General features: G+C 52.0%; 1 protein-coding gene across 1 annotated transcript in view; it reads left to right on the top strand.

Moving 5' to 3' along the window:
- The first annotated feature begins 303 nt into the window (after positions 1-303).
- Positions 304-23034, top strand: part of LOC139060748 (transforming growth factor-beta-induced protein ig-h3-like) — a 66736-nt gene continuing 44005 nt past the window's right edge. The window contains exon 1 of the mRNA XM_070539824.1: positions 304-546. Within this exon, the coding sequence (XP_070395925.1) occupies positions 317-546 (230 nt within the window). The 5' untranslated portion in view covers positions 304-316. The remainder of the gene's footprint in view (positions 547-23034) is intronic.

Here is a 23034-nt window from a genome sequence, read left to right as displayed (position 1 = left end):
CACTAGTTTACACAACAGGGCCACCGTTCAGGCGTGACCTCAAGTCCTGTAATCGCTTCGTACGTGGGCGGAAGCCCTCGACTGACTGACAGACAGCCCGACTTCCTGAGACGTCCGGGCCGCGTCATTGGCCTCTGGCCGGCAGCCACGACGACGATGATGCGGCGAGCGAAGATCACGAGGAGAGCGTGGCGCGGCGTCGGAAGAACCGCGTCAACGCCGCCGCTTCTGGAAGTTTCGCGCGCGCGACCTTGGCTACCGACACCCTCTCCCCCTCGGCAGTTGAAAAGCGGCCGCTCGGTCGGCGGCGCGCCAGATGAGCGATCGTCACCGCGTCGTCCGGATCGCGAACATGGCTCGTTGCCGGAACCAAGTAGCGTGGCTTTTGGCCGTGTGCATTCTCCTTCTGTGCACAGCCCACACATCGCGAGCTTTCGAGAGAGAGGGAGACTCTTCCGAGCGTGAGTCTGAAAAGGAGCACAGTTCCAGCAGGGAGAGGGGAGGACGATTCTTCAACGCCTTCTGGACGCCTTACCTGCAACCCAGGTAAGCTTCTAGCAGAAGCACACAGACAGCACGGAAGGCACAGAATCATCAACGGGCGTTTGATAGAACTAATTGACTTATAAAAATGACGCAGATCGCGCTTAAAGGAGTGTGTTCCAACTTCGACACCACACAGCTAACGTTAGTCGCGCGGCCTATAAATATGACCAGCTACCCACCTTGCAGCGCTAACAACGACGGAGTCAGAGTTTGATGAAAGGTTCGCGCGACCGTGACGATCTGCTTAATTGCGCTGGTGGTCCACATACCGCCCAAATAGGAATGTCCCACAGCGGATGCGCACAGGGCATCTATATCGCCCTGAAAAGAAACCACGAACAGGAGACAAAAATGTCATCCTCTCGCAAAATGCGTCCTACGTTTGATGTAAGCGCTCATGATATTCAGACGTCCGGAGTATATACGTAGTCCAGTGCACTATAGTCAAGTGGTCTGCGAGCGTCAACTACGTGTCCGTAGACGCACCAGGAGCCGGTGAACGATTTTTTTTGTGCCGTTTACTGCACTGAACTGGAACACGGGATGCTAGAAAACGCGCGCCGCATTCACGTCTTCTTTATGTGCTGCTTTGCTGGCACCAGCTGAATGCGAGTTACATAGGCTGAATTCGTAGGTCTCCCGGGCCATCTTGAGCCCTGAGTCCCCTCGGCCGTTATGCGAGAGCACCAGGCCCGAGTCATTGTTCTGTTTGGTGGTCACGGCTATGCAGTGCCGCGCAAGCTGTTGCACCACAGTCATCGGCGGCGTTACCGGGTGGTCTCCCGGATGTCGCTTGGTGAATGCAACGAGGACCGGCGTGGCTTCCGTGCGTGCGACGCGGCCGCGCCGTTCGCGGAACGCCCCCCCTTTCACAGTCCGGCCGTTCTTTGTGGCATTCGCTCGCTGAGCGTGGAAGTTTGCGTACGTGAGGCTAGGCAGGAGCGAAAACAAATATATTCGCTGTTCACTAGTATCTGTGTGGCGCTCTTTAGGAGCCAAGTTCTGCTTTCTAAACCGTAAGCATTCTTTGGCGAGTACCCCAGCAAAATTCGTCCGCCCGTGACGCCTTATATCTGCGAAATAAGTGCATAATTGGTCAAATTAACACGCATAACCGTTAGAAAAGTTAGTGGTTATAATATTAGTTTATTCGTAGCGATGAGTAGACAAGCATAGGCTAGCTAAATGAGTAAGCAAAAGCGAAGTATAGCAGCCGAGCCGAAGATTGCTTACGCATTAGCAGACGATGTTCCGAATTCCTGTAGCATTTTGTTCTTTGCCGCTGTGTTTCTAGAGCCTGTGCCGGCGAAATGCTACAACGTGGGCGAGTTGGAGAAATGTAGTTACTTGCGCGCTGCTTGCTACACTGTGAAGTAATTTTCGCCCTTCATTACACGGGTGTATTAAAGGCTGTGAGTTGCAGTACTCACACCCCGCGTCCACTCACTTGTAAGGGTGTAATTTATTTTACAGTGTTAATATGGCACGAACGGCACATTTAGCACCGAGGTTACAACGCGATGCGCGACCTGAGCTTGTCGGATAAGCAAAAAACCAACACAGCTGAGCTCACGCATTGTTTTGCTGATGTCAAGTCGGTAGCTGCAGGGGAGCCCGCTTTACGCCATACGAAGCCTATACCTACGCGGTCCCGGGCGCATGTGCGTTCACGTTCTAGGTTTCGGCCGACGAATAAATCGAGCGTATTACCGTGTTTATGGGTGTCTCAGTTCGCGCCATACCAGGCGAGTAACGGAGCATTCGCGGTGCTCTCGAATAGGGAAGCGAGCAGAAGCGCGGCATCGTTGGTTTTGTTGTTCGACCGTTCTGGCAGGACTGTCGGGTCCTTCTCACGAACTGAGCTGTCGGTGCGAGGGGTCGCTTATTTTCACGTTTCGGGCTCTGCATAGTTTCTACCTCTGATGCCGGGCTTCTGTCTCGACCGACACGCTCGCTGCAGACCGTCTTTCGAGGTCACCGACGGCGAGGCCGTGGTTTCGCTTCTACGATGCCGCGGCCGAATCGCCGCAGTTGTGCGTTTCGGGTGCACAATTTCGCGTCGCGGACGCCGGCCACCAGCGCTCAGTGGAGCGGCGAGGTGGGCGCGGAGTGACGCGGGAAGCTGGCCGATGTTTCATTGCCGAGAAATCATCTCGGCATTTCACGTCGATCCTGCAGGACGCGTTCTTCAGTGACAAGGACAGCGTCGTTCAAGCTTTCCAGGGCAGCTGGATCTACACCATTTTATGAATTCCTGTTCGCTCCTTCTGTGATGGTCTTAAAAGCGAAGTAAACGCAATATCAACGCGAGAATACTCCGGTGTTTTCCGCGACTTCAGAGAACGCTCACGCCCCGCGGCAGGTCGGGTGGCCCTGGCGACGCGTGCCGCTCGCCTGATTTTCGCGTGGCGGCGGCCGCACCTGACCTTCTTTTGTGCGCCCGCCGCATCTCACCTTTGCAATGCGCTACGTGCAAACGCCGACACGTTTATTTCAGCTTGACAAGCACATGGGAAAACATAGCTACCAGGGACGCATTTCGTAGCGTTAATCTTACGGTTTAAGACCTTAACTCCAAACATAACGCCACCAGCATATGCACACAGGCGAGCAAACAGGATTAGACAAAAAATCTGTGCTCACGCGAGGCTTCTACAGGTGACAACTAGTGTGCCTGCAACTGCAAGAAGCACGCGCTCCTGTCAACATTGCAGTTCTGCACGCATTGTTTCTTCTTTCTCGGTAAGGAATTGAAGGTTTACAGAAACGTTTCCAAACTTGCGCGACATCGTTTAATTCTTCTGGCCCTTCCCGCGCCCCTTCGTAGATCACGAGAAATTCCGAGAAGCTCCTTGCTGGTACCACGCCTCAGAAGTCTTTTGGTGTACCCCCTCCTTTCTTTCTCCGCCATTAACAGAACTTGTAATCGTTAGAGGACGATGAAGTTGTTTTCGCGCGAGAGTTAAATTATATTGGATAGAGATGCCTACAAGTGCGCTGTGAAAATAAATGACGGTTCGCAACCTTCTAGCACGACGTGTCTGAACACACGTCATTGCCAAGACGTGGATGGGTTAGTAGTGTTCAGGTGGAGATATCCCTGCAGTAGGGCTTGCGCTACAGAGATGTTCACTTCTGTGTGTTTACGCTCTAACAGGGCGGTGTGTTAGATGAAGCGGGTAGCATATCAGTGTGATCTGTGTGTACGTATGAGTGGGCACATTTGCGTGGCCATGAACTGCGCTGCCAAAGTTTCGGGCGCACGCAGAGAAGACTCTCGCGATTGCAAGGGCAGGCATGACTTGTAACAGAGAAAGGTGGTTTTGGCTTAGAGAAAGAAAAAATTAAATGCAGCTCCAGTGCTACACATAGACATGGCAGCACGATGTATCTTGCATAAAGGAGGGGTGGAGCCTTCGCGTGCTTTAATCGTCGTGTCTCGGTGTGAAATCGGTGCAAACGCGTGGAAGCTCGAAGGCATGCTGCCGCCGACCGTATAGCTTGGGGAATAAAGCGGTATCGCGTTTCTACGGCGCTGCCCTTACTGCACGGCATTTCTTCCTGTTGAAAGCTTTTGCCCATCGAGAGCACTTTGCTGTCACGTCGAGAGCAGACGACGCGGCCTCGGAAAAATGTATGCGCTGCGAGTCAGTGCATTGGACCGGCACACAGCTATGCTGCACGGCACTATCATCGAGTACGCGCAGCGAACAGCCTGCATTTAAAACATCCATCTTCCACATGCGACGCGTTGAGGCTAGCTCAAGTGGCGGTGCCATGGTACGCCTCGCACGCCCTTGAGTGTTTCTTTTTTTGTGCGATGAAAAAAAAAAAGCCAGATGGGTAGACGTGCGTTTCTATTCAAGGGCTTCTCTTTCACAGCGCGCAAATGCTGACGCGCGTTGCAACCTCACCACGCGTGCTGTGTAGCCGTGAGGAGCTCGGCAAAGAAGCCGAGAAAGCTTAGCCATCCTGTACACTTAGATGGGCGGGGTAATTATGCGCCGAAAATGTCGAATGCGCGCAGCCGGAGATGCCGACCTTTTTTTTTTCCATTCGTTGTATAGGGAAGTTAGTCTGTAGGCCAGCGGCGTTTGAAGTTGTACGCAGATTCTGTCAAGAGGCGGCCCGTATGCTCGCGCAAGCATTGCAGCTTGTTTGTGCTGCTGCGAGATGAACAGCGCCATGCGGCTGGCTCTGCCCCGGCAAGAAACCTTGTCCGGCCGGAAAAATTTCGCGAAAGAAGTTCGTCAGAAGGCGCTTATAGCAGGGTGTCCTGAAGCGCCGTTCTTATTCTGTGCACATCACTAACGAATTATGGACTGCCGATGAACGGGTCAAAGCTACGTAACTTTATCTCAGAGCTGCACACTCTTTCGAAGAGAAATGCAAGATGGTAGAGTGACGCTTTCTGCGCATTCTAAAAGTTTAATGTCTACAATTTGTTTTCTTGCCACCATTGGGCAGAACAAAAAAAAAAAAAGTCGTGTACGAAAATGTATACAACGTGACTGAACACGATGTAAGCTTCTCCCACTATGCCCCGCAGTAACCTTGGCTTCGTGGTGTTGAAATCTGCCTTGCGACCTGACTGACTCACCGTGGCCATGTACCCATCGTCATTACATTCTTAGTGCTATAGCTGTAGTCGCAGTTCATGTTAGTTGGGCAAGTCATCTCGGTCCTCTCCCAACCATCGCTGCTTTGTCTACGAATTTTACGTTGCTCAGATGCAGTCGTGTCGAACTTTGACGGCAGTCAGCGAACGAAAATGGGTCGCGTCCTGTCAGACCCGCGTTGGCGTGACGGTTGTACAGTGACTTGCGCTATAGCGAGGGAAGTCTTGTCGGCTGTATAAAGCACGCAGATACAAAAAAAAAGACAGAATGAACGAGTTGCACGACCTCCGCGTACCAGTACTTCGTGACTGGACGGCGTAGACAGCCTGCACGTGAGGCTGTCTGTCTGAGCGCTACCGTACGCGATGCATAGGCGGCTGCGATGCGGCCTCGGCCCGGATCGTCTTGCTGGAACTCGCATGCGTATAGCTGCACGCTCCTGTTCGAGTTCCTTGCTGTTTGTCGTCTATCCTTCTTATTCCTCGCGTTTGTCGTTAGTGTGCTGAAGTGCTATTTACAGTGACCTTGCTTTATTTACATTTCCAAGCCGGCGAATATACGTTTGAAGCCGCGAAGGAAGCGATGGAGGAAGACGCCTGGAGGTGAAGAGAATCACGCGCCGGGAAAAGTACGAAGGAGCGCGCTTGATGATGATGATGATGTTGCGGCCAACCCTTTGTGTCGGGTGGACGTGGCAACCACGCCTAAGCCAGGATGACTTTCTGCTGCCTACCTGTTAGAGCAAAGCAAGCGCAGGTAGGAAAAAGGAAAGAGAACGCCAAAAGGAAAAAGAAAGAAAAGGGGAGAACACTGATGGGCAGTCATCGGTGCCCGTCCGCAAGTGCCGCTAGCCAGCATTCGAGGCGCTTCTTTGTCTCCGCGACTGCGGCTCTGTCTACACCGCATGCACCGTCCTCTCCACTAGTCTGATCGAAGCCAAGGGCAGCCTCCAGGGGCAAACCCTGCCCGACAGATGGCCCAATTCCCTCGCACCGTAGCACCACATGTTCAGTGTTTTCGCCCTCCTTTCCGCACGCCCGACACCGCACATCACTCGCGTCATTGTTTATGCTTCGAAGCCGCCCAAGCGTATACGAAGTGCACTGGCTCTTGCTTCAAAGAGCAACCTACTCCCGAGGGAATTGTCATACAGGTGCACCATGCCAATAGCGTTCTTATGACAACGGTACACAGCCAACGTCGACGTCGCTGCCATATTTCTCATCCAACGTGCTTCTTCTTCATCCCGCACTCGCTCCCCCGCCCGTTTTACCCAATCCGACGATGAGTTTGCACCGATAGGGGAGCGAAACAGGCCGTATTTACTTTCTATGCGGTGTATAAGCGCCTCACCCACGGTGTGCGCATGCATGTCACTGTCAAGTAATACAATACATGCCGCGCCCACCGCTCCCGAGGCATGTCGAGCAGGCGGCCACGGTATGCGATTTTGCTGACCGCCTCTCGAGCCTCGAAGCTCGACCAGCCTAGGTCGCCCTGTATAGCCTCGTTGGCCACCGCACCATGGCAGCCGAGAGCTATCCGGCCAACCTGTCGCTGGCGCTGCTCCAGCCACTCACGCGCGGGCGCTGAGAGGCGGTGCACAGCGTTTGCGAACGTCGGCGCCGGTATACGTCAACGATTTTCCATAGGTCGCGAACCTTCACAAACCGCTTGCATCCCCACAGACATACGCGACGAAGGAGGCACTGCGCCCGAAGTGCCTTCTGGCGGAGGATGTCCTCTTGGTGGCTCCGGTTCACTTAATATTTGTACTCCCAAGGAGCTGTATGTCGAGCACACGGTCAGAACCTCGTCTCCTAGCATTATATCGCCCCGCATCCATGTCTGGGCCCTCGAGGGGGATTATTGCAGATTTTTTTATTGCAGTTAAAGCGCAGCTCAAGACGATTTATATCTGCCCGGCAGATGTTAATGAAAGCCTGTAGGTCCTGATGGCACTCTGCCATCAACACAATATTGTCAGCAAAGGCGAGACCACGTAATCCACACCTCTCATCCACGCCCTTTGTACTAAGCTTCAGCTGGAAACTGAGACCACTACTGAGAAGTTTGCGCTCGAGGTTGGCCATACAAAGTATATAACAGTGGGGATAAAGGACATCCCTCTAGTAGTCCCCTCGTAACCTTCACAGATGCGGATAGTACACGCCGAAAGTGAGCAATGACAATCTACAGGCGCTGCACTATGGATAGTAATATAGCCGGGATTTCCATTGCAGAGGCAGTCAAGAAGTTCAGTGTGTGGTACATTGTCATATGCCTTTTCTACATCTAGAAAGCAGCATAGGAGGGAGCGCTGCTGTCTTGGCAATGGCCACACACGCACTAAGCACAAGCAAATTGTCCTCCAGTCGTCGACTTGGACGGAAACCATTCTGCATTTCCGTAAGCAAGTGCTTTGCCTCTGCCCACCTGCTTATCCACTCATTTAAGATTCCCGCAAACAACCTCCCTGCCTTTCTTTCATTTGCATCTCTCTCTCTCTCTCTCCTGCAAACAGCCTGTAAAGCACACAGGTTTCAATAGCACACAGCACGCAATAGTGTTCCTGTATATGCTCCCTGCGGGAGCATATACAGGAACACTATTGTGGATGGATGCTATGAGCGTCCCCTTTGGAACGGGGCGTTGGGTGGCGCCACCAAGCTCTTGCTTTTATACTGCTTATTGTCCTACCTAGGTCAAAAAGAAAAAAACCACGATGAACGCCCACAACCAAATTTTCTGACCCCCTATTGTGAACTTTGCGTACGTCTGCGTTTTTTTGTCGTTTCCCTGCTTTGACCAATCTTCCAATCCACCAATGTGCAGCCAGCGCCACCTAGTCCCTGTAGCCACGACTACACAGCGTTGATTACTTCGGGGCCGCCGTGCTAGGCCTCGTTGTCACCCAACTCGTTCGGCACAACACACTGCCGAAATCCGAACAGGCAGCACATGTTGACGGCCACATTCATGGTTCGGGACACTTCGCAATCGCACCAAAAGGCCTGGATTGTGCGTTTAGACGCGGAGCCTAGTGCAACACGACGCCATCAGTAGAAACATTGGCGGCAAAGTACTGCCACCTAGAGGAATGTGCAGGTGCCGTTGAGCGAAGTGGGAATGTAGAAACGAAGCGAAACGTCGCGGAGGAGGAAGGTAGGTGGACGCGCACTCGATGTCTCTCCTCTGGCATTTGCTACAGGTTTTTGCGATGCATACGTACTGGGTTCGCCTCGTGGTAACATCGTCCTCGCGCGCCGTACGCTGTGTCTGCGAGTGAAAGCGTGCGATGGTGAGCCGATGATGGCGGCTCAATCTCGCATGCACAAGGCGAGGAAGCGTGTCGTATTCCGTCGCGCGCATGTCACCGTGGAACGGGGGAGCGTTGTACTTCGGTTGCGCAGCCTTTACCTTGAAATAGACCTGCTTTGTGGGCACAGTCTATGTGGGCCGATGGCTCGTAGCTTTGCGTGCATTGTGTTCTCACCGCTCAGTTTTCGTTGAAGCGATATACAGCACGAAGGTCACTTCGCTCGCTGCTGCTGCCGCGTTTCCTTACGCCAGCGTTCTAACAGCGAGTGTCCGCAGTCATCAAGCGTGAAGTGTTCATATGTTTGCTTGTGCGCGGTCACACCATGCTAAGTAATTTAGGTAGTAGGTGAATGTTCACAACGAGGCGTTCTACTACGGCGGCTGCTGCGTATGGCGTAGCCGGGCGACCCCTGTCTTGAATACGATCTGCGATGCGGACAGTGCAGGCGTCTAGGCGCACCGAGGGCGGATAGAGTCGTGTGCGCTATAGCACCCACATGCTTGCACGTCACCCGCGTTCACGAAGCGAAAGGTCACTTTCTTTCACGGGACTCTCTGCCTGATAGGAAGACTCGTCCGTTATAGTGAAAATAGACGCAGGACTCGGCGATACTCATTGCGGCAGCATTTGTCGGTCCGGTCTTTGAGCGATAGCTTCAAGTAAATGTTAAAAGCAGTGAGATAGGCAAACGGAGTTTTTATTTTTTCGGCGATACGTTATTCTCTGTTGCGGGTGTCACAAATTGCGTCATAATTAAATGCTCTACCATTACCTTTACCTGATTTAAGTGAAGTAACTGATTACTTCGGAGAGTGCATTGCAATGTTTGAATTTAACCAGGTAAGTGCATATATTTGTATCTGTAGACAGTATACCGCCACTTTCGAGAGAATGATTCCCCAAGTATGCCACGGAATACGCTGGTGTTCCAGATAATGCTTTGGGATCATGGGGGGAGTCATGGAATGGACAATGCCAGCTAGTCACCCTTGAGCGTGCTTGGCGACAGCCGTGCTATGAGCCTTGCCACAGTGACCGCCTGAAATCTTGCTGCTGGCGGAGTGGCTTCGATACTTTCGACAAGGGTTGCGCACTTCACAGATTGAATTGCAGCCATGCAACCACTGTCCTCATGAGCCGTGGCCTCACGCACGCTTTCGCCTTGAAAGGTTCGTCTAGTAAACAATACACACAGACCCACGGTGGTGGCGTAGTGGCTATAGTGTGGCGCTGCTCTGCCCGAGGGTGTGGGATCGAGTCCCGGCCGCGGCGGCTACATTTCGATGGGGGCGAAATGCGAGAACGCCAGTGTGTATACCGCCCAGGTGGTGCACGTTAAAGAACCACAGGCGGTCGAAATTGATCCGGAGTGCCCCACTAGGACGTGCCCCATAATCATATCGTCGTTTTCGCTCATAAACACCCACAATTCTTTTTTTTTTTCCTGCAGCGAAAGCCTATAGTCGGTAGGGATTTTTCGTGGGGCGCTTACCCAAACATTACCGCCACCTAGTGGCCATGGCCACTTAGGCAGACCTAAAACGGCAGTTGGAAAAGGGTTTCTGTTTGAGTTTCCGTGTAACAGAGTTATGTTTTCTTGTACATTCGAATTGCAATCCAATTCTCTCATGTCCGCAGGGTGTAAGTCGTATTTTACGAATTTTCTGACGCATTTTACTTTGAGAGAGAGAGAGAGATACAAGTTTAATGATATGTCGAAGATGTTAGCCTGGCTGTTCGCCTGACGTGCTGCTCCAGGTGGTGCTATTTTACTTCGAGACATTCAATTAGTTCACTAACGCATTCGCACTAAGTGCCTCGAAGAATGCCGATGTACGGTGCGCTTCCACATACGCTCTTGCGTGCCTCACGAACAGGTGCACGCAATGTGTCTGTCACTGGTGCCTGCTGCACCTGTCACACAGCGTGTGCTGCGACCGTTATTGACAGTATAGCAAGCACTGTACAAGAACACCCGCCATGCTTTTTTAGTGGATATGGTGTTGGGCAGATAAGCACAAGGTCGCGCCACATTCCGATGGGGGCTAAATGCGAGAACACATGTACTTAGATTTAAGTGCACGTTAAAGAACCCCAGGTGGTCAAAATTAGTCTACCACTATGGCGTGCCTCATAATGAAACCGGGGTTATGGCACGTAAAACCTCGCATTTGTTTTTTGTCCAAGAACACTCCCGCCACCTAGCGGCCGCGGCCACCCAGAAAGACCTCAAACGGAAGCTGGAAAATATCTTTGTCCTTCACTTCCCGAGTAACAGAATTATGTTTTCTCGTATAGCCGTATTACAGTCCAAAGCTGTCATGTCTGCAGCTGGTGTGTAAGTCGTACTTCGCGCATTTTCTGACTCGATTCACTTTTAAACAATCATTTAGTTCAGTAAAGCACTTGCGCTAGGCGGAAGGCCTAGAAGGACGAAGATGCACGCTTCACTGTCGCACACGTGCGCGTGACGTACGCCGCTTGTGGTGGTGGTGCCTATGTGACGTCATCTAAGGATACTTGTTTAACGTTGGTTGTGCTCGTCTAACGTCGGCAACGGCGTCGCTGAACAACCACTTTCACAGGGTGGAATCTTAATACATCCACAGTGCTGACGAAGGTTTAAAAACACCCTGTTCTACGTTACCTGATCCCGAGTGCAGACGGCAGGGACATAGCCGGAATTTTTCATTTCATTTTATTACCTTAAACACCCCATGCGGGGTAGTTTTACTATATTGATGCTTGGACCCGCGTAACGCACTGGAGATTATGCAAGTGACACATAGCTGGGCATGCACGCCATCTCAATTCGACACGCTCATAATGTGAACGCGCTGTGTCCTCTGTCGCCTATATGCCGCGCTTACAAGGTTCGACACTGGGCTTGCTGGTGTTACTGCAAATTACAGCGCACACGAAGACAATAAGATACGTAGATTTTTTTTTAATTTCCCGTGAGGAACGTACATGTGGACAAATGTGAATTTTATAATCACGAACGATAAGAGAGAAAAAACCCTGCTAACAAGACCGTGACACAGTCGAAAAGGCCCAAGTGGGCGCGCCGCTTTCCTCGTGCCCCAAATACGATAACTCCTCTGTTGCGAGAGCAACTGCACCCCAGGCGCACTTCTGCCGTCGCCGTGAGGTTCCGCATAAGGGCGATAAAATCGTCTCCGCGCGCCCTGTGCTGTATCTACGAGTGAGAAAGTGCGAGGGTGAGCCGTGCTCAATCTCGCGCACTCAAGCGCGAGGTATGGATGGACGGAAGGTAGGAGCGTCCCCTTTGTAACGGGGTGATGCCACCATGCTCAGCTTTTTATTTTGCCTTTTATTTTTATTTAACTGTGCTGTGTGTTATTAAAATTCTCGATTTTCTTTAAGTACGTCTTCCTACCCTTTTAACCTTATGTCACCTCTCTGCTTTTGAGCCACCAATCCTCCAATCGCCCTTTGCTAATTTCCACCGCATATTTATTTACATGACTGTTATTATCTCTGAACCCTAGGGCCTCAGGAAGCGTGACTGTGGCGGCATCGACATCGGGATTGATACCATAACATTTTAGTACGAGGTGTTCCATTGTTTCTACATATTTACCACACACAGTACATGTGTCTTCTTCTTCGTTAAATTTCTTTTTATAGCTCCGCGTTCTAAGACATCCTGAGCTAGCTTCAAAGAGTAGGGCACTGCCTCTTGAGCTATCATAAGACGCTTCCTTCCTGATCTGTTTCCAGTATCGATATAGTTCTACACTATGCTTCTTTTCCATTGAATTTATCCAATTTTTACCTCCCGTGTTTTTAACCTGTCGTTTAATGCTCTGTCTTTCTTCGTCCTCCTGTCTGGCATACTTACTGGTTAGCTTCCTAGTTCTTTTCCGCCATTGTGAGTCAACGCTCTTTCTGTATAGGTATTTAAACACCTTAGCTGCCCACCTGTTATCATCCAATTTCCTCAGACGTTTTTCGTATAGGATTTTACTCTGAGCTTCCCGTGCTTCGAATGATGCCCAGTCCATATCTCCCTGTACTGCTTCGTTCGTGGTTTTCCCGTGGGCACCTAGTGCTAACCTTCCCACAGCTCTCTGATTTACTTCTAGTCTCGACTGAACCTCTGCCCTTAAACACTGGACCGCATTCCCGAAAGTAAGCCCCGGCACCATTACTCCCTTCCAAATGCCTCTCAGTACCTCATACCTGTTGTAACCCCACAATGCCTTATGTTTCATTATCCCGGCATCTCTTCGCCCTTTTGCTATTAGAGACTGTTCGTGCTTTTCCGTGTACATCTGACCTTTGTTTATCCATACCCCGAGATACTTGTATTCGGCCACTCGGGGTATTTCGTGGCCTTGTATTGTAAGCTCCTGATCAGTTGTATCGCTGAAAAACATCCCACCGGACTTAGCTGCACTAAAACTGAAACCTAAACTGTCTCCTTCGTCCCCGCAGTAATTAACCAGAGTTTGCAAATCTTCCTGGCTATCTGCTAACAGTACAATATCGTCCGCATACATTAACCCCGGTAGTCGTTGCTCAACAACCTTTTCGCCTAATCTGTACGACAGATTATACCCTAGATTGCTTCGTTGTAACCTTCTTTCCATACTTGTCATATAAAGCATGAACAGCAGCGGTGATAGGGACAACCTTGTCATAATCCTTCGAGTACTTCGACAGTTGTCGTACTCTTAATTCCTTCCCATGTTATTTCAACATTATTTTCTCGATATATTTCCTGTAGAAAATCAATTACCTCATGACCGATACCTTCGTCTTTTAATATGTTCCACAGGAGTTCCCTGTTCACGTTGTCGTATGCACCGCTTATGTCCAGGAAGGCTAAATACAGAGGTCTATTTTCCGCCTTAGCTATTTCTATGCACTGGGTAAGCACGAACAGGCTATCATCTAAGCGCCTACCACTTCTGAACCCGTTCTGAAGTTCTCCGAGTATATTATTACTTTCTACCCATGACTGCATATTTAATTTCACCGCCTGCATCGCCAGCCTATATATAACTGATGTTATCGTAATTGGTCGGAAGGATTTTATGTTCTTCTTATCACCTTTCCCTTTATAAATTAAATTCATATTACTCTGTTTCCAGCTCTGCGGAATTTGCTTATTTGTTATGACTGCCTCCAATGCTTTTATAAGCGTTTCCTTGCTTCATGGGCCAAGTTCATTAATTAACTTGATTTGAATTTCGTCTATCCCCGCGGACGTGCATTTTGGAACATTTGCTTTCGCCTTTTTCCAGTTAAGATTGGCCAGTTCTAAGCTGTTTTCTATTATGCTATCCTGTGTTGCTCCCTCATTTGGGGCGATTACCCTATCGTCTTTCCTAAATGACTCTGCTATAACTGAACCGATGTAGTTCCCAGCGTCACCTCCCTCTAAACAATTTCCTTCGGCATCGTGAATCTGTTCCTGCTTTCTGTGATTCGCTTTACCCAGCCAGCTTATATGGTTCCAGAATTTTCTTGACCCCCCTTGATTAGTTGCATCGCGAACTTCAGCCAGCCAGCGATCAGAGGACTACTTTATTTTAGCCTGGACGAGCACCTGCACTTGTTTCTTTTGTTAAGATTCCTATTTTTGGCCTATTTCCTCTTCATATACCTGCGCCCTCTTTGCTTCTCTGTGTTCCCGAGATGCCAACCGTCGTTGTTCGATGGCCTCCCTAATTTCCTTATTCCACCAACTTCGTGGCTTCCTCTTTCCTCTCCAACGGTTTACTCCTTTTATTTCTTCTATTTTTGTACTAATGAGTAGTTCTGATTATAATCCCACCTTTCCTTGGGATGTTATCTATTGCTTCCTCTATGCCGGCCGCTATTTGCGCTATTTGTTCATTTAATTTGGCGTACTCTTTTTGACTTCCCTGCATTTCTCTTTTGAGCAGGGCTTCCAACTGTAGACTAATTCGCTTATGATCACTTCCGAGGCTGTACTTCCCCTCCTCGTCTATTTCCATTATTGTGAGCTTGCTATACAACCCCTGCGACATTAAGCAGTAGTCAATGGTCGTTTGTCTGTTACGGGACTCCCACGTGATTTGCCCCTCACACTTAGTTTCTCTATTTACTATAACTAAGTTGTGTCACTGACAGACGTCTAGCATCAACCTCCCATTACAATCTGTGTAGCCATCCAGATCCTCTATGTGGCCATTCATGTCACCCAACCGACAAATATCGGCACCTTCTTCAAACTGCTTTATATCGTCATCGAGACACTTCACTAGATCCTTGTTCTCTTGCCTGCATTTGGCCCCTGTCCCTAAATAAACTACTCCTAGCCATGTCTCTTTACCGGCGATTGTACCTGATACACAGACATGTTCTTTGTAAGTTAACTTTCTTTGCCAATTTGTTCCTTGATGTATCAGCATACCTACTCCTACTCTCTTCCTCTCCGTTGTTGTTCTATTGCTCCCTTCCCAGACGTAGCCTTCAATAAACGGTGGGTCTTCTAGATCCCTGAGATATGTTTCGCATAGCGCGTATACACCTACTTTTTCGTCCTTTAACTGCTGTTGTATTTCTAACCACTTCGCTCTCTTTCTACCGCCTTGCATGTTTATGTACCCAATCCTGGTGTTAAATTGTTTTTAGTTTCCTTCCTGGATCTCCTAGTGACCATGTCATTGGCGTCAGCCTCTATTGTTGCACTTTCTACACTGTTTCTATCTACCCCTACGCCCTGAGGCGCAGTGGGCCCCCTAAAAAAGCTACTGCCTGACCTGCCAGGCGCCAGCCGATCTCGGCTCCTAGCCTTCCATTAAAGTGGATGCCATCTCGCGTAAAGCCTCCGCCAAAGCCTGATCTAAGCACTTCTCTATTTATGTCTGCCACTTCAAATCCTTTCTCCTGGCCTAGCTTTCCTATCTCACGATTAACAGCCACAACGTCCTTGGCAATTTCTCCGTTCCGTCCTTGCACCTCCGGCAATGTGCATACCACGATCTGAACTTGCTGTGCTATCGCCCTTCAATCGTCAACTACCTCCGCTAATCTCTCCACTTCTTTTGCGGCTTCACCATTCAAGACATCGTTTAGCCCCGCCGCTACCACTACCAAATTGCGCTCTGCAACATTCTCAGAAAGCTCGCGTTTTATTTCTCTCAGTACTGCGTTCATTGTCCTGCCCGACAGCCTTTCTCAGGGCTTGCATGGCAGCTGGCACGATTTCCTGAGCCACGCTACTACACGGAGGCCCCATCTCATGGGAGACGCTCCAAAGCAGCAGCATCGGAAGAGACCGAAGAAGTCAGTTCCTGGCTTTAACGACGACTCGGAGCACCGAGGGGCCTGGCAGCGCCAGCCGCGTGGACAGCAACCACGCACCGGCAGATCGCCTCCTGCGTTACGATGGAAGCGCGGGCTGAAGGCACGTACGCTGCGTGCGCTGTCGGCTGATTCGACGGGTTCCACGCCGTCATGCCCGCTTTCGCAAGAGAGTGCGACGCCGTCCGCGCGCGCCCCATCATTCTTGGACACTCCCTTCCGCGCATTTCCTTTTGATGCGCCGAAGACGACTTCCAGTGGCCACGACGCCGCACCGTCCGCTTCAACGGACACCACCGCAGAGGCCCCCACTTCGGCTGCCTCCACCGACGACGGTGCCAGCTGCCCGTCGATCGGCGACACCGACGAGAGTGCCGGCAGCTTCTTCTTGCCAACCGCAAGCATGATTGGTGCCGACACTACGTCCTCCCTTACGGACGCGACCACCTCGCCCGAGGCAAGTCCTGTCCGGCTTGATTCCCCATCACTGTCGTCGCCGGCGGCCTGCGCGTCGCCCCCACTCACCAACATCGAGCCCACCGCTCCTGCGGCGGGGGAGGGCTCGCGCTCGGCGGCGGTGCCTGCCACCGTCGAGGACGACGACCCAGCTGACGGCCCCTCGCCCAACGAGAGCCGGCCGAGAGCGCCCACCCCTGCCCCAGCTGCTGGGGGATCAAGGGAGCTCAACCAGAAAAATCCTCCGCTGCTGCTCGCGGCCGCCGAGGATGCCCAAGCCTGCAAGCCGGCAGCGGTACAGCAAAAACAAGCCGCACGAAGGAGACGCCGTTACCGACGGTTCGTCGACTTCGAGCCGCACGCCCCACCCGTCGACGGCCGTGTCACTCCGGATACGAACGTGACGGTTCTGTACGTACCCATCGAACGCAGGGCCACTTTTCTGGCCCTCTCGCGGGACCGTATCGCCGCCCAGCTGTCCGCCGTACCCGGCGTGAGGCGCGTCCGCGTCAATTTCCGCCGAAATGTGGTGGCTGCTGACGTGACGCGCGGTGCCGACTTGGCGCCCCTCCTCGAGGTGTGCGACATCGGTGACGTCGCGGTGCGCCCCAAGGCGCTACACAACAACTCCTGAGTAGGCATCATTCATGGGGTCGACTCTTGTTTCGACGCCCGCACAGTCCGAGACAACCTTGAGGCGCCCGTCGCGGTGCTTTCTTCCACACGGAGTGGCACAAGCGTCACCGTAACCTTCGCCGGGAACGTTGTGCCAGCTAACGTGCGGCTATTCGAACAGCTGCGTGCCGTTCGTGCTCGTCTGCCCCGGCCACTCCAATGCGACCGCTGCGGCGTTTTCGGCCATGTCGGCGCCACCTGTTTCCGCGACGCCCGCTGCTTCCGCTGCGGTGAGTCGCATACCACTGGAGACTGCCCCGCAGAGAAGCCACGGTGCATTAATTGCGGCGGCCGTCACTCGACAACTGAGCCGAGCTGCCCTGAGTGGCAGCGCGAGGGAAAGGCGGCCGTGTTGCTATCATCTTCCGAGCGGCCCCTTTCGCGCAAGAAAGCGTTAGAGCTGGCTGGCGCCACATCGGCCGCGCTTACGGCCTCTCCGTCCGCATCTCGCACCCCGCAGGGCCGATCCTACAGTGACGCCCTGCGAGGCCGCAACACGCAGACGGCCGCTCCTCAGCCGTTACGCGGTCCACAAACCGCTCCGAGTAGCGACTCCAGGGACGCGCTCATAGCCGCTCTCGCGGCTGCACTCCGTGCCCTGCTCGTCCAGTGCCCATCCATCGACGGCAACGTGCGACAGATGTGCGACGCGGCTCTCGCCGCACAGGAAGCTCTGCTTCACCACGACTAGGCGCGTCACCGCGCCACATAAGCGAAGGCCGCCAACTTGCCCACGCGCTCATTTCGGGAGGCCGCCGCCGCATCTTTCACCCTACTTTTCAATACCCTCCCCCCCCCCCCCCCTTGCGCAGCGCGGTTGAGGTGTCCTCATCTGAGAGACAGTTACTGCGCTGCACTTTACCCCAATTTTTTCCTTCCAATAAGAATCTCTCTCTCCTCTCCTCGCGCTCGTTGGCACCCCTGTGGCTGCAGCGTCGCCTCACTCGGGGCGTGTGGCGCTGCTTCACTATAACTAAGCCGATTTCCCGGCGGCGAGCCGACGACCGCTTGCACTGCCTGCCTGCATCCCACTTCGCCTGTAGGGTCTACCCTTCTTTCTGGGCTTTTGCCACCGGCTTGATGTCCCGACCCGACATTCTCCGCTGCCCGCGTCTCAAGCGCATCAGCCGCCTTTCCAGTTCGGCGCTCCTTTCTTTCTCTTCCTCAAGCTCGGCCCCGGTCCTTACTAACTGCGCGGCCTGGGCTGCCTCCACCTTGATGAAATTGTCAACTTTCGCCTGCAGTGCTACCCGCTTCTCCTGCTCCTCCCTCAGGTCAGCCTTAAGCTCTTCGAACTTAGCCGCCCAACTCCCTTCCAGTTTTGGACGGCTTCCCGGACACCCTCGCACGACCTGCACGTGAAGCTAGGCCCTTCCGCGTCTGCTAAATTTAGGAATTTAGTCTTGCCCAGGAAGCACCATCGCAGGCACTCGTAGCATTGCACTTGCTCGCCGTCCCCCGCGGCCTTCACGTTCTTTGATTTCATCGCTAGGCCTACGTCCCTAAGGTCAACGAGCAAGTTCGCTAAATCACTCAAGCAAAGCCGACCTCGACTGATATCCCAAACAAAAATAGAGAATTATCACACCCTACCCCATGTAAGAATCCGAAGGGCTAGCTGAAAAAATTAAATAAGCCTATCAAATAGGTCCCTCCTACCACCTAGGCCCAACGGGGGAGCTGCCAGACCTAGACAAAGCCGGTACGTTTACTATTCTCACGAAGAACTCAAAAATTACCCCCCTACTCCATGCAAAAGAAAACGCTTCAAAACGCAAGCTAATAAAGATAAAAGAGTACTTAGCTGCGAACCAAGTCGCTGAAGCCTCGTGGACAGGAGCGCCCGCGAGGTAAGCGGGAAGGAAGCGCGCCGTCTTCCGTCGCGCGCAAGGCTTAGGGGGGAGGGTAGGGAGTAGCGTGCGCCTTTAACTCCGGGCGGCCCGGGGGGCCGCGCCCGCCCGCCCGTGCCACTGTATCTCGAAAGCCATCTGCGACGGGGACAGAGTCCGCCAGTGCGCTGTGTTATCGCGGCTTCGTTCCCATTAATGCGAGGCGCAGCACGAAGGTCAATTCGCTTGGTGCTGCTGCCGCGCTTCCTCACTTCAGCGTTTTGACAGTTTCCGCGGTTATTGAGTGAGATGTGTTCATTGTTGCCTGTACGCGCCTGACACCGTGTTTCCTAATTTAGTTAGTATTCCTTACTTCGTAACTGTCTACTAATTTGCTATCGCTATCGATGCTTCGGCTTTCGAGCGATACTGCGACTGTATGTTTTTATTTTCGGGAGAGCGACGGAAGGCTTGATAACATCCTGAAGTGACTAGCCCAAGAGCGGACACGGGACACTAAAAAGGTGACAAGGATTGCGCTTGCCCTTGTCGCCTTTTTAGTGTCCCGTGTCGCCTCTTGCGCTAGTCATTTCAGCATGGAATACCAAGTAGCCCGGTCTCGCACCTTGGTAACATCGGCTTCCTTAACAATAGCCGCTACTTCGATAATGCTTTTAGTTTGGTTATCCACGGGCCTTCCGATTACTGTGGTGTCAGTTACGGCTCTTGTACTCGCCTTTTGTGTCGCTGTGCCTACGTGGGCGCCGGCAAAACGACACAAAGCTACATATATAAGCTACGACATGCGTCGTAGCTTACAAACTAGTTCGTTTGACACAGCTCGACTGAAGTTGGCCGTCTGCTTTGTCCCGACTTGTCTGTGCACTGTTTTCTTTCGTTCCCCCCCCCCCCCCCCCCCCCCCCCCCCCCCCCGTAGTACAACCGCAGCCTCCCTGACCTGAAACATCAAGAAAGCGAGCATGAAATTTATGGGGAAGTGCAGAGGCATCAATCAGTAGACATCTTGGTTGCTATATTGCCACCATGTTTGTTTATTAATCGAAATCAGCATACGAGACGCGCTATAGAAAAAGAAGCACAAGGTGGCGCGAGTAATTCTAGACAATCTGTTTAATCTATATATAGAAAGTCTACAGTCGCTTTATGTTAAGCTATAGATTGTTTCTACGCGGCCTGGACGTATGATCGTGTCTTCTTGCCAACTAACGCTTGTAAGCAACCCGTCTGGAATTCTACAGACCAACAGAAATACTTAACGATTTTTGGTCTGTAAACGTGTAGCCAAAACGACAAGCTTATGAGAAGGCAGGCCTGTCTTAAGAAGTCTGACAAACGTCAGCCGCGTATATTCATGCATTTAATGTATGAATTTGCCGCGCATTGTAGATCACGGGCCGACGGGAGACAGCTCAGTCTTGAGAACTGAGCGGTTGTGTGAAAGGGACCTTCAGACGAGGCGAACATTACGGTTAGTAAGAATCGCCATCTAAAGACTAAACGTCGGGCTGTCTTCCGTGTGTGTATTTGGTGTAAGGGTTAGAGAGGTCGATCCCGCCGCTGGCATACAGTTGTAGGAGTGTTGTAGGTCGTAGGGAGGAACTTGGGAGGAACTAGGCGTACAGAGTTTATTTACATATTTACATTTTAAACAGGAGAGACATTCGACAGTCTAGCGTGACTCCCACGTGGAGCACGCAAGACGAAGCATACAACATACGAGCGCCAAGCTCCAAACACTCTGACGAGCACGCAGCTCACGAGCACGATCACAGCGCACACTGACGAGCACACCCTGCAGCCGAGAAACTGCCGCTTATAAATACTCCGTTCTCTCTAGATCTCTAGGTGAGGGAAACGGCAGTTCACCGCCAATTCGTAGCGTCAAACGTCATCGAAGTTGACCCGCCTTTTTGGAGGAGGAGGGCTCACACACAACGTACGTACTTTGGATTCCCAGAACCCGAGTTGAGCGCGTCCTCGTAGCCAGGTGGTCCCGCCTGACCCCAGCCGGCGCCTCTAAATTCCAGAGCTGGCTTGCTCCTGTAGCCGCCACGAGTGTCAGCAGACGGTGACGAATCCTGGGGCCCACGTACCGCAAAGCAACCTTTTGTTAGGGAAGCTCTTCTTACTGCAGAGAGATCATGAAGACCCGGCAAATCAACCAACATAGACGGGGCGCCAAACGTGGCCCGCCCTGCTGCCGTCGACGGTTCTCCGAACGAGGCGCGCGGTGGATTAACGCTGCCGTAGTTCGCAGTTCTCCGAAGGAAGTTCATGGTCGGCCAGCGCTGTCATCCTCGCTCGTTCTCTGAAGGGTGCCACCACCGCGGATCGATCGAAGCACCTGCAGCGGGCTGAGATAGTTTTGCGTAGCACTACCCTCGCAGGTCGATCCTAACACTGGCTAAGTGCAGCGGTGCCTAAGGCTTGCGCACTCCGTGGCAGGTCGTTCTAGCGCGCAAGACCGATAGAGAGAGAAATCACTTTATTTGCACCCGTCAGGGAGTATGGGTGATCAGGGTGAGAGGGAGCTCCCCATTTCACCATCTACCTCCCCCCTAGCCGTCGGCTGGAATTAGCTGGCTTCCGGCGGCGGCCTGGGCTTGACCGAACACCTGACCAGCAAGCTATGGAAGCTTGCTGGCTAGGTGACGCCATCATACGTTTTTCTAGGAAGACATGTCTCTCAGCCGCCACTGTTGACTAGTTGATGTGTACTGTCGGGCAGCACTCCAAAAACGACGGCGCCGCAGGCAGCACACTGGAAGTCGCAGATCTTTGTCTTGCGCGTTTGACCGATGACTTGTTATTGGGCTTGTTCTTCCCGACTAGTCAAGAGTGGTGGCCGAGAGACATGTCTTGCTAGAAAAACAGATGATGGCGTCACCTGAGCAGCAAGCTTCCATAGAGACGAGCCTGCGCATGACTCAACCGCCGCTTTCTACTGTGGCGATTGGCAAGACGGTGCAAAGAGCTCGTGTTCGCAATTCGCTCGCCAGGCTTAATAACATGCACACTTGTATGCAGTTCTGCCATGGTCGATCCAAATAGGTCGCGAAGCTTCGGGCGAAAAGCAATTCAGAACGAATTGTCACCGACATCAACAAGGGTGGTTATGGGAGCAGCGATTGAAGCGTGACTATGTTTGGAGGGAACAAAGACTGGGAAATTAAGAAAGCGTTATTGAAAAATTAAAGCGAGATGCAGTTAGATTCATTCAAAGAAAAAAAAAATTCCTGGTCAATTTTATATACGCGTGACAAGTAAATGCAAGTTTATTTCATTTAATTATTATCAATAAATACATTTCTTCAGCGCCCATCGCAAGAGGGGGCGTGGACGCCGCTATCGCTTGCCGTGCAATGCAGCTCTTGGTTGAAGTGTGCACAAAGGCGCGCTCCTAAAGTTTACCTGTTACAATACACCCCCGATAACACGTTGTGCTGTTTTGCTTGTCCATGTTTGTCTGCATCTGGTGACACGGGTTCTTAATCTGTTCAGTCAAAAGTAGTGTTGGGACCGCCAGATAATTGTTTACTTTAGTTGTTTTTGTGCGACTGCGCTGGCCGACGGGCTTGGCATCCGACGATAGGACCAGCACTCTACACCTAAAGCTTTCGTCGGCCTCAAAAGAATGTTGTGGGCAGGGGTGCGATTTCGACAACCCATATGGCTGGCCTTTTCCTGCATCGTTCCCGCGCTGAAAGCTCGAAACGCTCAAGTCGAACGGCGGGGCATGTGAATATACAGCTCTAATGGCAGGCCGCGAAAACAAATTTCACGCCTTCGAGAACAAAATGACGTCACTTGTGTATTGTAACTGATATGACGTCACATTATTTTTTTTTCCGCCGGAAGTGTTCCCTCATCACACAGAAGGCGCTAAGCTCCATGAACCGCCGATGAACCACCATGTTTGGAACGTATGGGCTTCTATGGAAGCTTCGCTTACAGTGTACTAGAAGAGTTCAATTCTAGTACACCCTATTCTAGTACACTGTAGCTTCGCTACCAGGTATACTTACGGTGGTTCTACTTTTGGCCACAGCGTTAAGCTTCTGAAATAACAAATGAAAGGAGAGAGAATTGCAGAGAAGGTTATTCTGCAGCCAAGACACCACACGTACAACGCTTAAGGTATGCAAATACTCGGAAGTAACCTTACTTGAACCGATGGAGATGCGGAACACTTTTCATGTGATGCCGCTTTCTACGTCACGGACATTTCAACAGATGGCGCCACGGTATGTCCTCGAGGCCAATA

This window comes from Dermacentor albipictus, chromosome 6, assembly GCF_038994185.2.
Source record: "Dermacentor albipictus isolate Rhodes 1998 colony chromosome 6, USDA_Dalb.pri_finalv2, whole genome shotgun sequence".
NCBI classification, from domain to species: Eukaryota; Metazoa; Arthropoda; class Arachnida; order Ixodida; family Ixodidae; genus Dermacentor; species Dermacentor albipictus.
Note: the sequence above shows the minus strand (reverse complement) of the source record. Positions and strands in the feature narration are given on the sequence as shown.